General features: G+C 43.5%; 1 protein-coding gene across 1 annotated transcript in view; it reads right to left on the bottom strand.

Moving 5' to 3' along the window:
* LOC143764915 (gastrula zinc finger protein XlCGF66.1-like) overlaps positions 1-19795 on the bottom strand; it is a 46351-nt gene that overhangs the window by 22586 nt on the left and 3970 nt on the right. The window contains exons 2-4 of the mRNA XM_077251024.1: positions 13739-13837; positions 11575-11754; positions 8780-8906 (exon numbers count right to left, since the gene is read on the bottom strand). Coding sequence (XP_077107139.1) covers positions 8780-8906; positions 11575-11754; positions 13739-13810 — 379 coding nt within the window. The 5' untranslated portion in view covers positions 13811-13837. The remainder of the gene's footprint in view (positions 1-8779; positions 8907-11574; positions 11755-13738; positions 13838-19795) is intronic.

Here is a 19795-nt window from a genome sequence, read left to right as displayed (position 1 = left end):
TCTGCTGACATTCCCATCATCATCATGGGGAACTTCAACATCCCCACTGTCGCCAGACACTAAACTAAGGTCACTAGCCATATCCTTTGGCCTCACTCAGTGGTCCTCCACAGCCACCCACACAGATGGACATACATTAGACCTGATCTTCACCAACCTCTGCCTCCTATCAGACCTCACCTCTCCCCCTATCTGACCACCATCTAATTACATTCTCTTCCCTGTCCTCTTCACCTGTGGCCTCAAGTCCAGCATCTAGCTCACTGACAGAAACTGCACATACACCTAGACATTCACATACTGTCCAACTCTATTCTACCACTGTCCTCCATATCTTCACTCCACCACGCACACAGCACCACTGTTTTCTACAATACCACACACACACACACACACACACACACACACGTTATTGATTGATTCGCCCCTCTAATCCACTGCAGAGTGCTACAAATCAATCAACAGCCCTGGACATTAACCTGACTAAAAATCTTTGGTGAGTATCCTGGATTGCAGAGTGGCGCTGAAAGAAAAACACATTCACAGGAAGACCTCACCACAATCAAACAAGCAACTTTCACATTCAAGTCGGCCCTCACCTCTGCCAAAAAGACCTACTTCACAACCCTTACATCCTCTTTATCCCACAGCCATAAGCAGTTATACAACACTTTTAACTCTATCCTCTGCCCACCATTGCTCCCTCCGACCTCCCTCATTTCTGCCGAAGACTTTGCCGTACACTTCAACAAGAAAGAGCAAATCAGGCAAGTCTTTACTACTTAACCACCACAAGCCCTATGTATACCAGACAACTACCCCCCCCCCCCTCACAAACCTTCCTCCCCACCATCAGTGAAGGAGAGCTTACGCATCTCCTCTCCAAATAACACTTAACACCTGAGCACTTGACCCCATCCAATCACACTTCCTCCTCCAACTCATCACCACGCTCATCCCAGCCCTAACCCATCTCTTCAATTTATCACTAACTTATGGCACCTTCCATTCTGCTTTCAAACATGCCACTATAACGCCTATCCTGAAGAAGCCATCCCATGACCAGACCTGTACATTCAACTATTAACCCATATCACTGCTCCCGTTCACCTCCAGACTCCTCGAAAAGCACGTTCACACTGTACTTTCCTCCCTCCTCTCATCTAACCTACCCTTTGACAACCTTCAATCCAGCTTCCGCCCCACCATTCCAATAAAACTGCCCTAACCAAAACTAACAATGACTTACTTACTGTCAAAGCTAGCAGACATTTCTCTATACTCCTCCTTCCAAATCTGTCTTCTGCCTTCGATGCCGTCAACCACTCCCTACTAACACAGATCCTTTCTTCCCTCGGTATCAAAGTCCTTGCTCTCTCCTGGATCACCTCGTAGTACCTCTATAACCGCACATTTAGCGTCTCCTACTCACACAATACCTTTTCATCCCATTCTCTCTGTCGAATTCCCTCAAAGCGCTGTCTTGGAACCCCTACTCTTCTCCATCTATAACTTTGACCTACTACAACTGATGACACTCATATCCACCTCTTTGGCCCAGACTCTCTGATATCCAGAATCCCGGAGTGTCTATCAGCCATATCCTCCTACTTCTCCTCTCTCTTCCTAAAGCTCAATATAGACAAAACTGAGCTCATCATCTTTCCCATCTTCCCTACCTGATCTATCTATCACAATAAATTACATCATTCTTTCCCCTATACCTGATGTCCAATGCCTCGGAGTAACCCTCGACTCTGCCTTGTCTTTCAAACCACACATTCAAACCCTTGCCACCTACAACTCAAATATTTCCATATTTCCAGAACCCGTCCCTTCCTCAACCCCCCAATCTACTAATATACTCGTGCACACCCTCCTATCCCACCTCGACTACTGCAACATAATCCTCTGCTACCTTTCTGCTAACACTCTCGCACCTTTCCAGTCTGTCCTTAAAGCGAACCTGTGACCAGGTTTGGCCAATATGAGATACGGCCACCGCCTTTCAGGGCTTATCTACAGCATTCCATAATGCTGTAGATAAGCCCCCGATCAGACCTGAAAGAGAAGAAAAATAAGTTTTATTATACTCACCCGGGGAGGGGGGGGGGGGGGGGTGTTTGCAGTCTGGTACAATGGGTGTCGCTGCTCCAGGTCCGGCACCTCCTATCTTCTTATGATCGCCGCCCTCCTGCTTGCTTCATGGCTCCCTGGCATCACCCTCCTGCGCAGGCGTACTTATCTGCCCTGTTGAGGGCAGAGCAAATACTGCAGCGCGCAGACGCTGGGCCTCTGACCTTTCCTGGTGCCTGTGTACTGCAGTACTTTCCTATGCCGTCAGCAGGGCAGATAAGTACGCCTGTGCAGGAGGGCAATGCTGGGGAGCCATGAAGCAAGCAGGAGGGCGGCGATCATAAGAAGATGGGAGGCGCCGGACCTGGACCAGCGACGCCCATCAAACCAGACTGCCCACCGGGTGAATATAATAAAACTTATTTTTCTTATCTTTCAGGTCAGATCGGGGGCTTATCTACAGCATTATAGAATGCTGTAGATAAGATATGGCCACTGCCTTTGAGCTTATGTCGGCCAAACCTGGTGACAGGTTCCCTTTAACTCCTCCCTTTTCCCCTCTGCAACACCCTTCATTGGATCCCAATTCCCCAACATATCCACTTCAAACCACTAACACTGACCTTTAAAGCTGTCCATAATCTATTTCCCCATACATCTCTGAACTAATCTCCCATCTCGTAATCTCCTGTCCTCCCAAGACCTAGTCCTCTCCACACGTGGACGTTCCTCCCTAAAATCTAGGCAAGACTTCTCCATAGTGTCCCACATAATCTGGAATTCTGTGCCATAAAACGTGCCACTATCTCCTACATTTGGAACTTTCAAGCGGAATTTGAAAACCCATCTCTTTAGAACAGCTTACATCCTGTAATGACCTTACATCTACCAGAGCTGCTGCATCCACAACACCAGAACTGCAGAGACCCCTCGAACCTACTGTTTCCTTCCCCATTATCATGTAGAATGTAAGCCCACAGGGGTAAGGCCCTCTCCCTCTGTAACTGTCTGTCACTATTAGTTTGTTCATTGTAATTTCCATTTGTGTATTTTATGCTTCCCTTTTCTTTTGGAGCACCGTGGACTCAGGGGTGCTCTAAAAATAAATAATTCTGTACATTTCAACTACAACGGATATAAAAAGTCTACACACCCTCATTAAAATGTTAACATTTTTGTCACATAAAAAAAATCATACTTTTTCCACCTTAAATGTCACCTATAATCTATACAAATCCATTGAGAAACAAATATAATTTTGAGATAATCAAATAACAAAACTAAAATAATGTGGTTGTATAAGTACAAACTTATAGTAGTGGATGTGGTTGAGTTCAGAATTACACATTTGAACTCTTATGAAATAGTGGTCAGTACGCAGCAATCATTTACAATGATTCTGATTCCATATAAAATTCAGATGTTCTAGTAGGATTTTCCTGACATTTTATTGGTTGCATTTTACAGCAAGAGCTATGGTCCCTAAACAGCTTACAACACAGCAAAGGGATTTAATTGTTGAAAGTTATCAGTAAGGAGAAAGGTACAACATTTTTCCCAAGGCACACTCATCAAGAAGTGGCTTAATTTGATACAACAGTGATTTTACCTAGAACTTGACTCCCTCAAAAACTGATGAAAGACTACAAGAATATACAGAGTTGCCAAGAGGCCTTCAGTAACATTAAAGGCAAGTGCTGGTTGTGTACTACATGTGACCATAATCTACATCAAGTCAATTTTATGGGCTGATGAGACCAACGTTCAACTTTTTTGCCCAGAATTCCAAAAGGTATGTTTGGTTCAAGGCCAACACTATGCATCACCAAACAAAAAAAAAAACAAAAAAAAAAAAAACACACCAAATCCACACTGAAGCATGGTGGAGGCACCATTATGCTCTAGGGCAGTTTTTCAGCATCTGGAACTGAGGCTTTAGTCAAGGTGAAGGGAATTATGAACAATTCCAAACATCAGTCAATTCTGCGACAAAACTTTCAGACCCAAAAAAAGCTGAAGGTTAATTTTATCTTCCATTATGAAAACAACCTTAGGCAAATCTCCAAATCAACAAAAGAATGACTCCGCCACAAGAAGATGAAAGTTTTGGAATAGCCAAGTTAGAACCCAGACCTGAATCCAATAGAAATCTGTGGGTTGATCTGAAGAGGGCGCTGTACACAGGAGATAAACTCGTAATCTTACAGATTTGGAGCTACTGTAAGGAAGAGTGGGCAAAAATGGCCAACTCTAGACGTGCCATGCTGGCTGAGAAAAAAAAAAAAAAAAAAAAAGACTGACTGCTGTCATAAATTCAAAGGGTAATTCAACAAAGTATTAGTTTAAGGGTATGCATACTTAAGCAACCACATTATTTTACTTCTTTTTCCACCCTAAAAGATTTCAGTTTGCTTTTCAATTGAATTGTTCCGATTAGGGGCAACATTAAAGGTGGAAACCGTTCTGAAATGATTATTCTTGGTATGATTTTTTTGACGTGACAAAAACTTGCCATTTTAACAGTGGTGTGTAGACTTATGTCCACTGTAGTTTTCATATTTTTTTTATTTCATGATTGCATGTAAGATGACAGGTCATCTTTCCTGTATTTGGACATATCAGTAAAATATTCTAATGATACACAGTTGGCACATAGCCGCTTTTTTTCCCTACTTTATTTCTAAAGGTGAGCAATAATGTTGACCAAAAGTGTACATGGCTGGTAAAACAAGAAGCCGTTGTCATGTCGGACGCTGTTCAAACCAGGTCGTCCGACAGACAGCGGTAATTCTGCTTTTGACCACTATTTACTCATTGGCGTCTGATAGATTTTGTCTAGCTGTTCCGGGGTTAATTTACCTGATCCTCGGATTGGAAGCTGGGCCATTTCCATGGCCTTTAAATAGTTCTCCTGATCATTGGGTGTCGCCGATTATAGCTTCTGTCTTGCGTTGTTATCTCGGTCTGGAGTGGAGAGCTGGTGGTTGGAGATTCGTTGCTGGTGGTGTATATTCCTTCGTCTTATTTACTCCTTCCTATATTTGTGTTTATTTTGCCCTGCACATTTATAGTGTATTCCTGAGTGTCTGCAGCGTGGTGTATATTTTCCTTTATCCTTGTCTGTGCTAAGGCTATGTTCACACGTTCAGGATTTCCATCCTTTTTTTTTCCTGACTGAAACTGCAGGTCTCTGCAGAAAACGCAGGTGCGTTTTTGGTGCGTTTTTGGTGCGTTTTTGGTGCGTTTTTAGTGCGTTTTTTAGTGCGTTTTTTGATGCAGTTTTGTCTGCAGATTGTCTGTGTTTGACAGAAATAAAGTTTACTGCAGTGGGGGGGAAAAAAAAAAAAAAAATGATGTCATTTCCTTGTCCAACCCTTTTCTTCTTCCATCCTCCATTTTGGGACTAAACACCAAAATGAGTGGACGTGTTTTGAATGACAGCGCTCCGCGTTTTGCGCCGCATGCGTCACTGCAGCGCACGCATCCGGGCGCAGAGGACGCAGCAAGTTGCATTTTTGCTGCGTCCAAAATCAATCAAAAAAAGGACGCATGCGGCGCAAAACACAGCGTTGTGCATGCGTTTTGCTGCGTTTTACTTTGCGTTGTGTGTTGCGGCGCCGACGCTGCGGCGCACAACGCAAATGTGCACATAGCCTAAGTGCCACGTATTTCAGTGCCACGTGCCACGTATTTCAGTGCCACGTGCCACGTATTTAAGTGCCACGTATCACGTATTTAAGTGCCACGTGCCACGTATTTCAGTGCCACGTGCCACGTATTTAAGTGCCACGTATCACGTATTTAAGTGCCACGTGCCACGTATTTCAGTGCCACGTGCCACGTATTTAAGTGCCACGTATTTCAGTGCCACGTATTTAAGTGCCACGTGCCACGTATTTCAGTGCCACGTATCACGTATTTAAGTGCCACGTGCCACGTATTTCAGTGCCACGTGCCACGTATTTCAGTGCCACGTGCCACGTATTTCAGTGCCACGTATCCCACGAAGATTTTCCATGGAGAACAGACACATCCAGAGATATGTCTGCTCTCCACGGATGCAGCAACACACTGACAGGAGCCATAGTTCCTGTCGGTGTGTCACTGCGCATGCGCGAGCGAGTTTACCGGCGGTCATTGACCCCGGCACTCTCGCTTAACGGCAGTGCTGCGTGGGAAAGTTCAACGCAGCTGTACTGCTGTTAACCGAGACGCCGGAGCCATTGAACTCCGGAACAGTACGCGATACACTGCTAGGAGCTTCGCTCCTGGCAGTGTATCGCCGGAGAGCAGGGGATCGGCGTGGGACACTCGTTTTATGGATTCTGCGGACAGGGAGTATGAATTTGGTTTATTATTTTTGGATTTTTTCCTGGAGGATCGAGGGCTTCGCCTACCAGTGTGCTGTTGGTGAGTATATACTCTGTGTTATGTGTTGTATGTACTGTACTGTGTGTCATGTATGTGTATTGTGTGTAGGTGTTTGGTGTAAACTTTACTATTGTGCTAAGTCGCCGGACACAGGGACAACTCTCCCATCCTAATACCGGATGGGAGTAGTAGTCCCATACGGCGACTTAGCACAATGGAGGCACTATCGTCGCATGGGGACACACACACACACACACACACACACACACACACACACACACACACACACACACACATACCAAATCAATCAAACGGCCGACACGATCCCCATGCGACGCTATGCCTCCATGTCTCTCCGCCCACGCACTTCCGGCCCCGCACTTCCGCCGGCTTCCCCGCACTTCCTGCAGCAGCGGTTCTGCACATCAAACCGCAGTAAAACACGCAGATATATTTTTGATCTGCGTGTTTTACTGCGATTTTGACCTCACAATGGAGGTCTATGGGTGCAGAACCGCTGCGGTTCAGGAAGAAGAATTGACATGCTCCTTCTTTTTTCCGGGAGCTATTCAGCACGGCTTTTTTTTTAAATTTCCGGACCATGTGCACAGTGTGTCCTGTTTTCCATAGGGTACAGTGTACTGTACCCTGCATGGAAAACAGCTGCGGAACCGCAGCGGCAAAACCGCCGCGGTTCCGCGGTAAAAAACGCACTGTGTGAACATGGCCTAACTGTGGGTATTTAAGTATTACCTCTTCACTGGGTGGTGGGTGGAGGTTTCAGCCTAGGGCTGAGCTCAGGAGTTAGGGTGAGGTTCGAGGCCTGAACATGCACACCATCAGTGTAAACTTCAGGTAGAGGGTCAGTCAGGATTTCCCTAGTCTTAGGGAAATTGCAGGGGCCCGGGTTATTAGCTCTCGCTCACCTAGTCTCTCCCTGACAGCCGTGTGCCAATTGTAAGTGGGATAGGGAGCTTCCCCCATATTCTGTGATACACTTTGTACTATTAGCTCAAATAGCACCATTTTATAAACACCTGTCCCTATATTATGCGGTCAATGAATAATGCACATAATCTCGTGAAAATCAGGTTTAAAGGGAATCTGTCACTAGGTTTTTGCTACCTCATCTGACAGCAGCAGGATGTAGGGGTAGACGCCTTGATTCCTGCATTGTGTCCCTTACGGGGCTGTTTGCTGTAGTTTTGATAACATCACTGTTTCCTCTGCTACAGATCTAGCAGTTCTCTGAAGCTGATCTGAGATCTGTATAACTCTGCCCCACCACTGATTGAGAATACAAACAGAACAGATGATACTAAGGTCCATATTAATAGAAAAATACAAAACTTTATTAGTAACATACAATGGACTCTGGTTATGGGGGAATTGTCACAAATGACTGTCACACACAGTATAATGCAAAAGATTGGCCACGCAGGAAACTGAAATTGTGGCTATGAGGTATCAATCATCACTCTAGCTTGAGCACCCCACGCTCCAAAGTATATCACATAGGGTAGATTACATCATATCTCACCTCCACTATGCCTCTAAGACCCGCCAAATAATGCAGTATGATCATCAAAGTCAAGCAGCAATCGTTAACCCGCAATTTGGCGGGTCTTAGGGGCATAGTGGAGGTGAGATATGATGTCATCTACCCTATGTGATATACTTTGGAGCGCGGGGTGCTCAAGCTAGGGTGATGATTGATACCTCATAGCCACAATTTCAGTTTCCTGCGTGGCCAATCTTTTGCACGATATGGTGTGTGACAGTCCTTTGTGACAATTCCCCCATAACCTGAGTCTATTGTATTTTAATAAGAAAGATTTGTATTTTTCTATTAATATGGACCTCAGTAGCATCTGTTCTGTTTGTATTCTTATGTGATTTATGATTATAGGTCATAATAGTCCCAATAATCTATACATAATCTATACATACGGCCCTGATAACTATCTAGGGAAGATCGCTACAACATGTGTTATTGTTATATAAGATATTGCTACCCACCACTGATTGGCAGCTTTATGTCAGTTCACGGTGTACACAGAAAACTAACAATCAGTGGTGTGGGCGGGGTTATAGAGAACTCATGAATATGGAGGACTACATGGCAGCAAGTTTACTAGTCCTCTAGTGATAATCTCCTACTGATAACAGTGATTTTATCAGTAGGACCAAGTAGCCCAGCAAGCGACATATCGTTGCAATCAGGGTCTCTGCCCCAGAACAGGAAGCAAAAACCTGGTGACAGATTCCCTTCAAGCACAATTTCATCAACTACATAGACTCTTTACATGAGTGTAGTAATAGATTATCTTACCCAATGTATTTAGTGCTTGATGGTTCTCCATAATCATCATGTCCATGTTACTAACTGAGTCACGCCCAAATCGTTCCCACTCCTCCACTGTGAAATTTAATGTGACATCTTCATCTTCTCTTGGAACCTGACACGGCAAAAAAAGATATGGTCATCACTAATTAATTAGGCAGAAACCTTACTAATAATGCTGCAGTTGCAATCAGGATTATTAGGCTATATGCACACATCAAGTTTTTGATTGCAGAAATGTCTGCATCTCTAGGAATTTGTTGGCAGCAGTAATGCGTGTTTTGATGCGTCTTTGTACAGCAATGAATACTTTTTAGAGCCAAATAGAGAGATTATCTGGCACTGGATGGCAAGCTTGAATCAATCAAGCATCAGAAAATACCGGGAGAATTCATCATTACTTCTGTGAAAAAACTGAAGCTTGAGTGTCGGGACAATGACTCCAAGAATCAAAGTCCACCAAAGCTTGGTTTCAGAAAAAGTCCTGGAAGATTGTAGAAAGGCTGTCAGAGTTGCCCCACTATGGTCCCTTAGAAGATCTTTGGTGGGATGAGATTTGAAGAAGGCAGTTGTGTCACACAAACCAAAGAATATCAGCGACCTAGACGGCAATGCCCATTAGGGATGGGCTAAGATTCAACAGGAATGCTGCCTGAACCTGGTGTCAAACTATAAGTCACATTTGAGCAGGTCATAACAACTAAAGGGGCTCCACGGAGTACTAAAGACCCTTCTCATGAAGAGGTTGGATAATTGTGACACTGCAGTAGACATTAAAGGGAACCTGTCAGGCGATTCTTGCTGCCCAAACCGTGGACAGAATGAATTGCAGCTATACATATGCTTTAGGCCTCTTTCACACTTCCGTCGGTACGGGTCCCTCGCAATGCGCCGGGCCGACGTACTGACGGACGTTGTGAAAGTTTTGCACGAAGTGGGCAGCAGATGCAGTTTTTCGACACATCCGCTGCCCATTCTGCAGTCCGGGGAGGAGAGGGCGGAGTTTCAACTGCACATGCGCAGTCGAAAATGGCGAACGTGACGGACAAAAAAACGTTACATTGAACTTTTTTTTTTTGTGATGACGGTCCGCCAAAACACGACGGACGCTACGTGTGGCCATCCGTCGCTAATACAAGTCTATGGGCAAAAAACGCATACTGCGAGCACATTTGCAGGATCCGTTTTTTGCCCAAAACGACGGATTGCGACGGATGCCAAACGACGGAAGTGCGAAAGAGGCCTTAGAGATACCCTGGCCGGCTCTTCCCAGCGCTGCACCAAGTCTCTAACTATGTACATGAGAAAAACAAACTGGTGAATCGCCCGGCGCAGGGAAGATCCGGCCAGGACAGGTGCCAGATTAGTCTGCTCTCGCCTATAGTCCCTGGCCTAACCTTCAAAGAATATCCTCTCTGTACCGCTACAGCATTTCAAATAGCAGTTTGGGCAGCATGAATCAGCTGACAGGTTGCCTTTAACCCCTTTCTGACCTCGGACGGGATAGTACGTCTGAGGTCAGAACCCCCCCTTTGATGCGGGCTCTGGCGGTGAGCCCATATCAAAGCCAGGACATGTCAGCTGTTTTGAACAGCTGACATGTGCCCGCAATAGCGGCAGCTGAAATCGCGATTCACCCGCCGCTATTAACTAGTTAAATGCCACTGTCAAACAAAGAAAGACAGCAGCATTTAACTACCGCTTCCGGCTGGGCAGTCGGAAATGAGCGCATCGCTGACCCCCGTCACATCCTTGAGACCTCTATGGTTACTGATCCCCGGTAGCTGTGAGCGCCACCCTGTGGTCGGCGCTCATAGCACACCTGCATTTCTGCTGCATAGCAGCGATCTGATGATCGCTGCTATGTAGCAGAGCCGATCGTGTTGTGCCAGCTTCTAGCCTCCTATGGAGGCTATTGAAGCATGGCAAAAGTAAAAAAAAAATGTGAAAAAAATAGAAAAAATATAAAAGTTTAAATCACCCCCCTTTCGCCCCATTCAAAATAAATCAATAAGAAAAATAATAAATAATAAAAAAAAATCAATCGAACCTACACATTTGGTATCGCCGCGTTCAAAATTGTCCGATATATCAATAAAAAAAAAGCAAAGCTGATCGCTAAACAGCGTAGCGAGAAAAAAAATCGAAACGCCAGAATTACGTTTTTTTGGTCGCCGCAACATTTTATTTTTTTTTTTTTTAGCAAAGTTTGGAATTTTTTTTTCACCAGTTAGATAAAAAATAACCTAGTCATGTTAGGTGTCTGTGAACTCGTAATGACCTGGAGAATCATAATGGCAGGTCACTTTTAGCATTTAGTGAACCTTGTAAAAAAGCCAAACAAAAAAACAAGTGTGGGACTGCACTTTTTTTGCAATTTCACCGCACTTGGAATTTTTTTCCTGTTTTCTAGTACACGACATGCTAAAACCAATGATGTCATTCAAAAGTACAACTTGTGTCGCAAAAAATAAGCCCTCACATGGCCATATTGACGGAAAAATAAAAAAGTTATGGCTCTGGGAAGGAGGGGAGCGAAAAACGAACACGGAAAAACAGAAAATCCCAAGGTCATGAAGGGGTTAAAAAATAGCATTTTGTTACATTTTGAAAAAAAACAAACAAAACACACTTTTCTTATTAATTGTATTGAGTTAAATGTTTGTTTCATTGGTTTATTAATATTTTTTGTGAACTCCCTTAATAAGCTTACTTTGTAAAGTGGGTTGAATAATTTTGATTGCAACTGAACAAAATGGCCGTATTATCCCAGCAGCGCTCACCTCTCCAGTCAGCAGCTCAATGATCCTGTTGGTGAGTTCTAGGATCTTCTGCTCATTGTTCCGCTCATAGATCAGAGAATGAGGATATACTGCAATAGAGCTTTGCATTCTTCCACTGATTTCATTAAAAACCATGTTGTCCCCCATCTGGTCAGAGGTCTTCTTCACAACAATATAATCCTAAGAACAGAACAATAAAAACAAACACCATACAATGTTAAGTTTATAAAATATACAATAAAAGTATTTTTCCTTGCACATATCACCTTTCCATACATTATGAAGTTCCTTATGAGCCAATCAACCCTTAACTGTTGTTTCTCTATAATTGGTCTGTTTTTACTTCACACGCTACCTATACACTCAGAATCTAAATACTAATGTTCATGACACACACGGCTTTCCATGTTTAGAGACTTCCATCTGCCCGGCATCTCACATATGTGATCATTACCTCATCTGAAGGTGTCAAACCCCTTTTCCATTTTTTTGTCAATATGGCAGTGTGAGGTCTTGTTTTTTGCGGGACGAGTTGTACTTTTAAATGACACCATTGATTTTACCATATCGTATACTTGAAAATAGGAACAAAATTCCAAGTGTGGTGAAATTGGAAAAAAAGTACAATTCCACCATTTATTTATTTTTTTACCTTGTTCACTAAATGCTAAAACTGACCTGCCATTATGATTCTCCAGGTCATTACGAGTTTGCCGATACCAAACGTGTCCAGGTTCTTTTTACTGAAGTGGTGAAAAAATAATCCAAAGTTTGTAACGAAAAATAAATCGATTGTGGCCATTTTCAGAGACGTGTAGTGGGTCCATTTTTTAAGTTCGGAGGCTGGGTTATGGCTTATTTTTTGCACACTGAGCAGATGTTTTTCTTGATACCATTTTAGGATAGATACAATGTTTGTTTTGATCGCCTGTTATTGCAATGCTTCAGCCACCAAAAAAACGTAATTCTGGCATTTCGATTTTTTTCTCATTACGCCATTTATAGATCAGATAAATTTAGTGCATATTTTGATACATCAGGTTTTAATTTTGAATGGGGTGCTTTTTAACATCAAATAGTCTCCTTAGGAGACTAGAAGCTGCCATCTTCCAATTGCTTGAGCTACACATGCAGGGTTTCAGTCTTACTATGTGTATCAGAAATCATCTATGAACGCGGCATGGGGTGTCTTCTGCAGACTTCCGGCTGTCTTGACAACCCATCGGTGCCATGCGATCATGTGAAAGGGGAGCCGATGGGCATGTCTTGTGACACGCTTCTGCCGGGCGAGAGTTAAATACCGCTATCAGAGATTGACAGTGGCATTTAACATGTTAACGGCCACGGGTGATGAAACCAGCTACCATATGCCGGGAGAGATGCAGGCTCAGCTCTGGAGCGCGTATCAAATACAGGGACACAATCTAGGACGTACCCATACTTCATAGGTCATTATTATTAGCAGTCAATTGATGACTATTGGTATTTGCTCCACTGGCGTCTGATCTCCAGGACCTCCATGTCTCCATCATTGATTAGATAGACACAGAAGTGCGTCTGTACTAGCTGCGCCTTGTAATGAAGCTTGTAGATCCTTACTTTGTTGAGCGGGAGTTCCCAAAGATCAGATTCCCCCTGATCAGGCCATCTAGTTAATGTCTCAGGTAATCTCTTTAACGGGAATCTGTCGGTAGGATTCACTCCCCAAACTATTTATCTGTGCATGTAGCTGTTTCAAAGTCATGTCTATCAATACCTTTACATGGCCAGCCTGGTCTTCTGTTACTGAGAACTATGGCAGATCTGAAGCCTGGCTCACTACAGCTCTATTCCCCATAAAACACCACTACTGTTCCACTAATTTCACAGTAACAGAGGACAAGACTGGCCATGTAAAGGTATTGCTCGACATGTCTTTGAAGCTACATGCACATATAAATAGTTAGGGGGGGTTGACTTTCCACTGACAGATTTCCTTTACATAATCACCTTCTATACATTGGTGTTTGCAGCAACTCACGTCTTCTACTGGTTTCACACAACCTTCGCTTTTTTAATTCAGTGTTTACACTGTGAAAATCAAGTTTATTTTTTCCCAAATCTCAGCAGTCACTGGTATAGAGAAAATAGTCAGGCAATGTATCATAGTCCCCACAATAATCACCTCTCCAGTCAACAGGTAGATGATCTCCAGCGTGAGGTTTAAGATCCTCTCAGGGATCTGACCTCTGTCCATCTTCTATGAGTTGATGAGACTTCCGACCTATAGGAACATAAATGTAAAAAAAGACAATACACTATATGGTTACCACAATAGATACCTTCATTTTTTTGTTCTTAATGGGGCTTTTTAGTACTTTATATTGATGGCGTATCCATAGATAGGCCGTCAATATCAAATCAGTGGGGGTGCAACACCCAACTCCTCCACCAATCAGCTGTTCTCAGTACCGGCCAGATGTGCTCAATTGTGGAACTACACAGCTCAGTCGTCAACTATATCAAATGAATGGGAGTTAATCAGCAGTACCCCGCTCCGGCCACTATACAAGCTGAGAGAGCTGTGCAGTTCCTCTCCTTAAATGAGGACATAAGACAGCCCCTGGCACTGAGAATGGGTGATTGGCGGGGGTGCTGTGTGTTACACACCCATCTATATGATATTGATGATCTATCCTAAAGATAAGCCATCAATATAAATGAATCCCTTTAGGGCGCATTTTTAATGACCGATCATCACTCAGGTTCTAATATTAACGATCCATCCTTCATTATAATCATGTAACGAACGATGTATCCAAAAACGCTTGTTCGTCATGCATGAATTCTTTTATTAGAGTGAAAAAATTCTCATTTATCCTTCGAAAATTGTGCAATGTAAATTGTTTGCTTGTTCAACGATTGGACCAGGTGGAGAGGAGTGGGAATTTAGGCTTTCTTTCAGAGATTACTTCATCATGTTCTGGGGCCATTGTTCAGTTGGAGCATTAAAAATGAGAACATGTGTGTGTGTGTGTGTCATATTCTTCATGTGATTGTTGCAAATGCTTCTCTGCACATAAAACTGGGAAATTAATTATGTTTTCTTTATACAGTATTAACAGGAGTTTTTGTACAATACTTTATGAATTCATGTATTTGGAATAAATGGTATCACTTAAGGGATGTGAGCGTGGAACACAACCACACTTCAGATTATCTGAACAGGGTGACCTATGATTGATGATACGATGTAAAGATCGCTAATCAACCATTTCATTCACAATTCTCGCCATGTATAAACACTTGTCTGACATCACTTGTTGTAGACAGCTCCTATAGCATTGTCCATACTATGATCATTTACACCCTTGTTTCTCCATGGTCTCCAGAGAATTCCAGCTCAAACTCTTATCTAGCAGACCCTGCCAGACCCTCTCAATTAAAGTTCTCATGAATGCTCAAAGCCTTCTCCCTAAACCACTATACCGGGTTTACTCTTAGGCCGGCGTCACACTGGCGACTTAAACGGACAAGGGCAATGCGTAGAAAAAAAAAGAAAATATGCATTGCACTCAGACCAATGCTACACTATGGGGCAGCTCCCAGCAGCCGATTTTTTGTCGGCCATTTTCCTCGGTCCGAGACAATCGCAGCATTCTGCGATTGTCACGGACACTAGGCCGACTCTCGGCTCACTCGCACCCATATAAGCCTATGGGTGCGAGTAAGACAGCGCACACCACTCGGATATCATCCGAGTGCTGTGTGTTAAACGCTGACCCCGGCAATGGAGCAGATGGAGAAATTAGTTTCTCCACCTCCTCCGCAGCTGTGCTCCGATCCGCTCTGTGCGAGAGGCTCGGAGCACAGACGCATGACACTCGCAGCAGAGCAGGAGCTGAGGGTTATTAGCATATCGCATCCGATGCGCTCACATCGAATGTAATACACTAGTGTGATGCCGGCCTTAGTCTACCGTCTGGCGTAAAGATATATTTTCTCTCAATGTACCATCCAGACAATTTACTGGGTGACTAAATTCAGATGTACTTGGAGAATATAGATCTCATAATGCTCTACTCACCTCATCTAGGATTAGAGAAGTGTATTAAACCACACTGACAGTTGAGCCGTTTGTGTGACGTTTCATTTGAGGTGAGACTCAAGCAGAACGTCACAAGAGGAAAGCCCTGCAGTCACTTCCCCGCAGAGTCTATCACTTGGCCTGAAACAGGACGTCATCAGGGCTCAGTGCTGAGATCACATACCACAGCTTCGTCACTGCTCTACCTTGATGACATCCTGTCTCGGGGTGGGGTGTGATAGAGAAGCGACTACCACCACACTTGATCTGTGCCTGCATCTTTAGTGTCCGCCACCACACATCTTCTCAGGCTACTGCCGCCATTTCTGCTTCTATTACCACAGGCTCTTTCCTGAAATGAGACGTCATCAGTGGACAGTGATAGAAGCATTGTAAGTCACAGCAGTGCTGCACCACAGCTTCTATCACCGTCCTCAAAAGAATTTTCTGGGGGCAGTGATAGAAGCTGTGTGAGTGACACCAGCGCTGCACCCCTGATGATGATTTGTTTGAGAATGGTGATAGAAGCTTTGTGGTGGTAGTACTATAACTCACCCTACTTCTATCACTGCGCCCTTATGACTTATCATTTCAAGGAAATATGGTGGTGATAGAAGCAGAGATTGTAGTGGTGGCCTCTGAAGATGTGGGTGGCAGGCACAGGTGAAGTGTAGAGACGGCCATTAAAGCTGCAATCACTTCTCCATCACCCCCTTGAAACAAAACATCATAAGGGGATAACTGACAAAAGCTGTGACAGCGCCGCCACTGATGACTTTTTTCCTTGGGGTGATGGAGAAGTGACTACACGGCCACCCTACTATGACGTCCTATTTCAGACTCCACTGAAATGAAACGCGTCAGGCAGAAAAGTAAAAAAAAAAAATATATATATATATACATACACACACATACACACACACACACGTACACTAGCTGTACTACCCGGCTTCGCCCGGGTTAATGACTGCTGTTAGCAAAATAGAATGTGTTAACAAAAATGTATTCTGCACACAAAAACCACAAAACAAATAGATAGAAATGTAATTATTAAAAGGGAAAAACTAAGCTAATAGAAGCATTTCACAACATATATTAGCTTTGTTATACTGAGAATGTCTTTGTTGCCTATATTAACCAATCAGAGCTCAGATTAATTAACTGTAGCAAAATAGAAGCTGAGCTGTGATTGGTTGCTATTGGCAGCCTGATAAATCCCCAGCCAACAGGAAGCCCTCCCCCCTGGCAGTATATATTAGCTCACACATACACATAATAGACAGGTCATGTGACTGACAGCTGCCATATTTCCTATATGGTACAATTGTTGCTCTTGTAGTTTGTCTGCTTATTAATCAGATTTTTATTTTTGAAGGACAATACCAGACTTGTGTGTGTTTTAGGGCGAGTTTCATGTGTCAAGTTGTGTGTGTTGAGTTGCGTGTGGCGACATGCGTGTAGCGACTTTTGTGAGATGAGTTTTGTGTGGCGACATGCGTGTAGCAACTTTTTGTGTGTCGAGTTGCATGTGACAGGTTAGTGTAGAAAGTTGTGTGCAGCAAGATTTGTGCATGGCGAGTTTTGCGCGTGGCGAGTTTTATGTGTGGTGCGTTTTGAGTATGTGCAAGTTTTGTGTGAGGCAACTTTTGCATGTGGTGCAACTTTTGTACATGTGGCAATTTTTCTGTGTGTGCAAGTTTTGCATGAGGTGAGTTTTCCATGAGGTGAGTTTTGCACGTGTGGCAAGTTTTGCGTGAGCCTAGTTTTGCATATGGCGAGTTTTGCATGTAGCGAGTTTTGCGCGTGGCGAGTTTTGAGTGGTGACTTTTGTGTTTCGACTTTTATGTGGCGAGGTTGGTGTGTGTGTGGTGAAATGTGTGCTGAGGGTGGTATATGTGTTCAAGCACATGGTAGTGTGTGGTGCATTTTGTGTGTGTGTTCATATCCCCGTGTGTGGTGAGTATCCCATGTCGGGGCCCCACCTTAGCAACTGTACGGTATATACTCTTTGGAGCCATCGCTCTCATTCTTTAAGTCCCCATTGTTCACATCTGGCAGCTGTCAATTTTCCTCCAACACTTTTCCCTTCACTTTTTCCCCATTATGTAGATAGGGGCAAAATTGTTTGGTGAATTGGAACGCGCGGGGTTAAAATTTCACCTCACAACATAGCCTATGACGCTCTCGGGGTCCAGACGTGTGACTGTGCAAAATTTTGTGGCTGTAGCTGCGACGGTGCAGATGCCAATCCCGGACATACACACATACATACATACACACATTTAGCTTTATATATTAGATATACCTGTATGTAATCTCCTGTATATAGTATATACCTGTGTGTCATCTCACCTATATATAGTATATATCTGTGTGTCATCTCCTCCAGTATATACCTGTATGTCATCTCCTCCTATACATAGCATATACCTGTATGTCATCTCCTCCTGTATATAGTATATACCTGTATGTCATCTCCTCCTGTATATAGTATATACCTGTATGTCATCTCCTGTATGTAGTATGTACCTGTATGTCATCTCCTCCTCTATATAGTATATACCTATGTGTCATCTCTCCTGTATATAGTATATATCTGTGTCATCTCCTCCTGTATATAGTATATACCTGTGTGTCATCTCCCCTGTAAATAGTATATACCTGTGTGTCATCTCCTGTATATAGTATATACCTGTATGTCATCTCCTCCTGTATATACTTTATACCTGTGTGTCATCTCTCCTGTATATAGTATATGCCTGTGTGTCATCTCCCCTGTATATAGTATATACCTGTGTGTCATCTCCTCCTGTATATAGTATATACCTGTGTGTCATCTCCTCCTGTATATAGTATATATCTGTATGTCATCTCCTCCTGTATTAGACCTTGTTCACACGTTATTTGGTCAGTATTTTTACCTCAGTATTTGTAAGCTAAATTGGCAGCCTGATAAATCCCCAGCCAACAGGAAGCCGTCCCCCCTGGCAGTATATATTAGCTCACACATACACATAATAGACAGGTCATGTGACTGACAGCTACCGTATTTCCTATATGGTACAGTTGTTGCTCTTGTAGTTTGTCTGCTTATTAATCAGATTTTTATTTTTGAAGGATAATACCAGACTTGTGTGTGTTTTAGGGCGAGTTTCGTGTGTCAAGTTGTGTGTGTTGAGTTGCGTGTGGCGACATGCATGTAGTGACTTTTGTGAGATGAGTTTTGTGTGGCGACATGCGTGTAGCAACTTTTTGTGTGTCGAGTTGCATGTGACAGGTTAGTGTAGCAAGTTGTGTGCAGCAAGTTTTGCGCATGGCGAGTTTTGCGCGTGGCGAGTTTTATGTGTGGTGCCTTTTGAGTATGTGCAAGTTTTGTGTGAGGCAACTTTTGCATGTGTTGCAACTTTTGTGCATGTGGCAATTTTTCCGCGTGTGCAAGTTTTGCGTATGGCGAGTTTTCCATGTGGCGAGTTTTGCACGTGTGGCGAGTTTTGCATGTGGAGAGTTTTGCGCGTGGCGAGTTTTGAGCGGCGACTTTTGTGTTTCGACTTTGATGTGGCGAGGTTGGTGTATGTGTGGGGAAATGTGCGCTGACGGTGGTATATGTGTTCGAGCACGTGGTAGTGTGTGGCACATTTTGTGTGTGTGTTCATATCTCCGTGGTGGTGTGGTGATTATCCCATGTTGGGGCCCCACCTTAGCAACTGTACAGTATATACTCTTTGGCGCCATCGCTGTCATTCTTTAAGTCCCCCTTGTTCACATCTGGCAGCTGTTAATTTGCCTCCAACACTTTTCCTTTCATTTTTTCCCCATTATGTAGATAGGGGCAAAATTGTTTGGTGAATTGGAAAGCGCGGGGTTAAAATTTCACCTCACAACATAGCTTTGACGCTCTCGGAGTCCAGACGTGTGACTGTGCAAAATTTTGTGGCTGTAGCTGCGACGGTTCAGATGCCAATCCCGGACATACATACACACATACAGCTTTACAGGGTGGATAAAAATCAATGTTTTTTTAAAAAAATCAAAAAAATCGGATTTTTTTTATTTAAATCGGATTTTTTTTATTTAAATCGGATTTTTTTCAATAAACTGCTTTTTGAGGAAAATATTTTACCATCCAAAGGTTCTTCCATCATGAGATAAAGCTGA

The sequence above is a fragment of the Ranitomeya variabilis genome, chromosome 4, assembly GCF_051348905.1.
Source record: "Ranitomeya variabilis isolate aRanVar5 chromosome 4, aRanVar5.hap1, whole genome shotgun sequence".
NCBI lineage: Eukaryota > Metazoa > Chordata > Amphibia > Anura > Dendrobatidae > Ranitomeya > Ranitomeya variabilis.
Note: the sequence above shows the minus strand (reverse complement) of the source record. Positions and strands in the feature narration are given on the sequence as shown.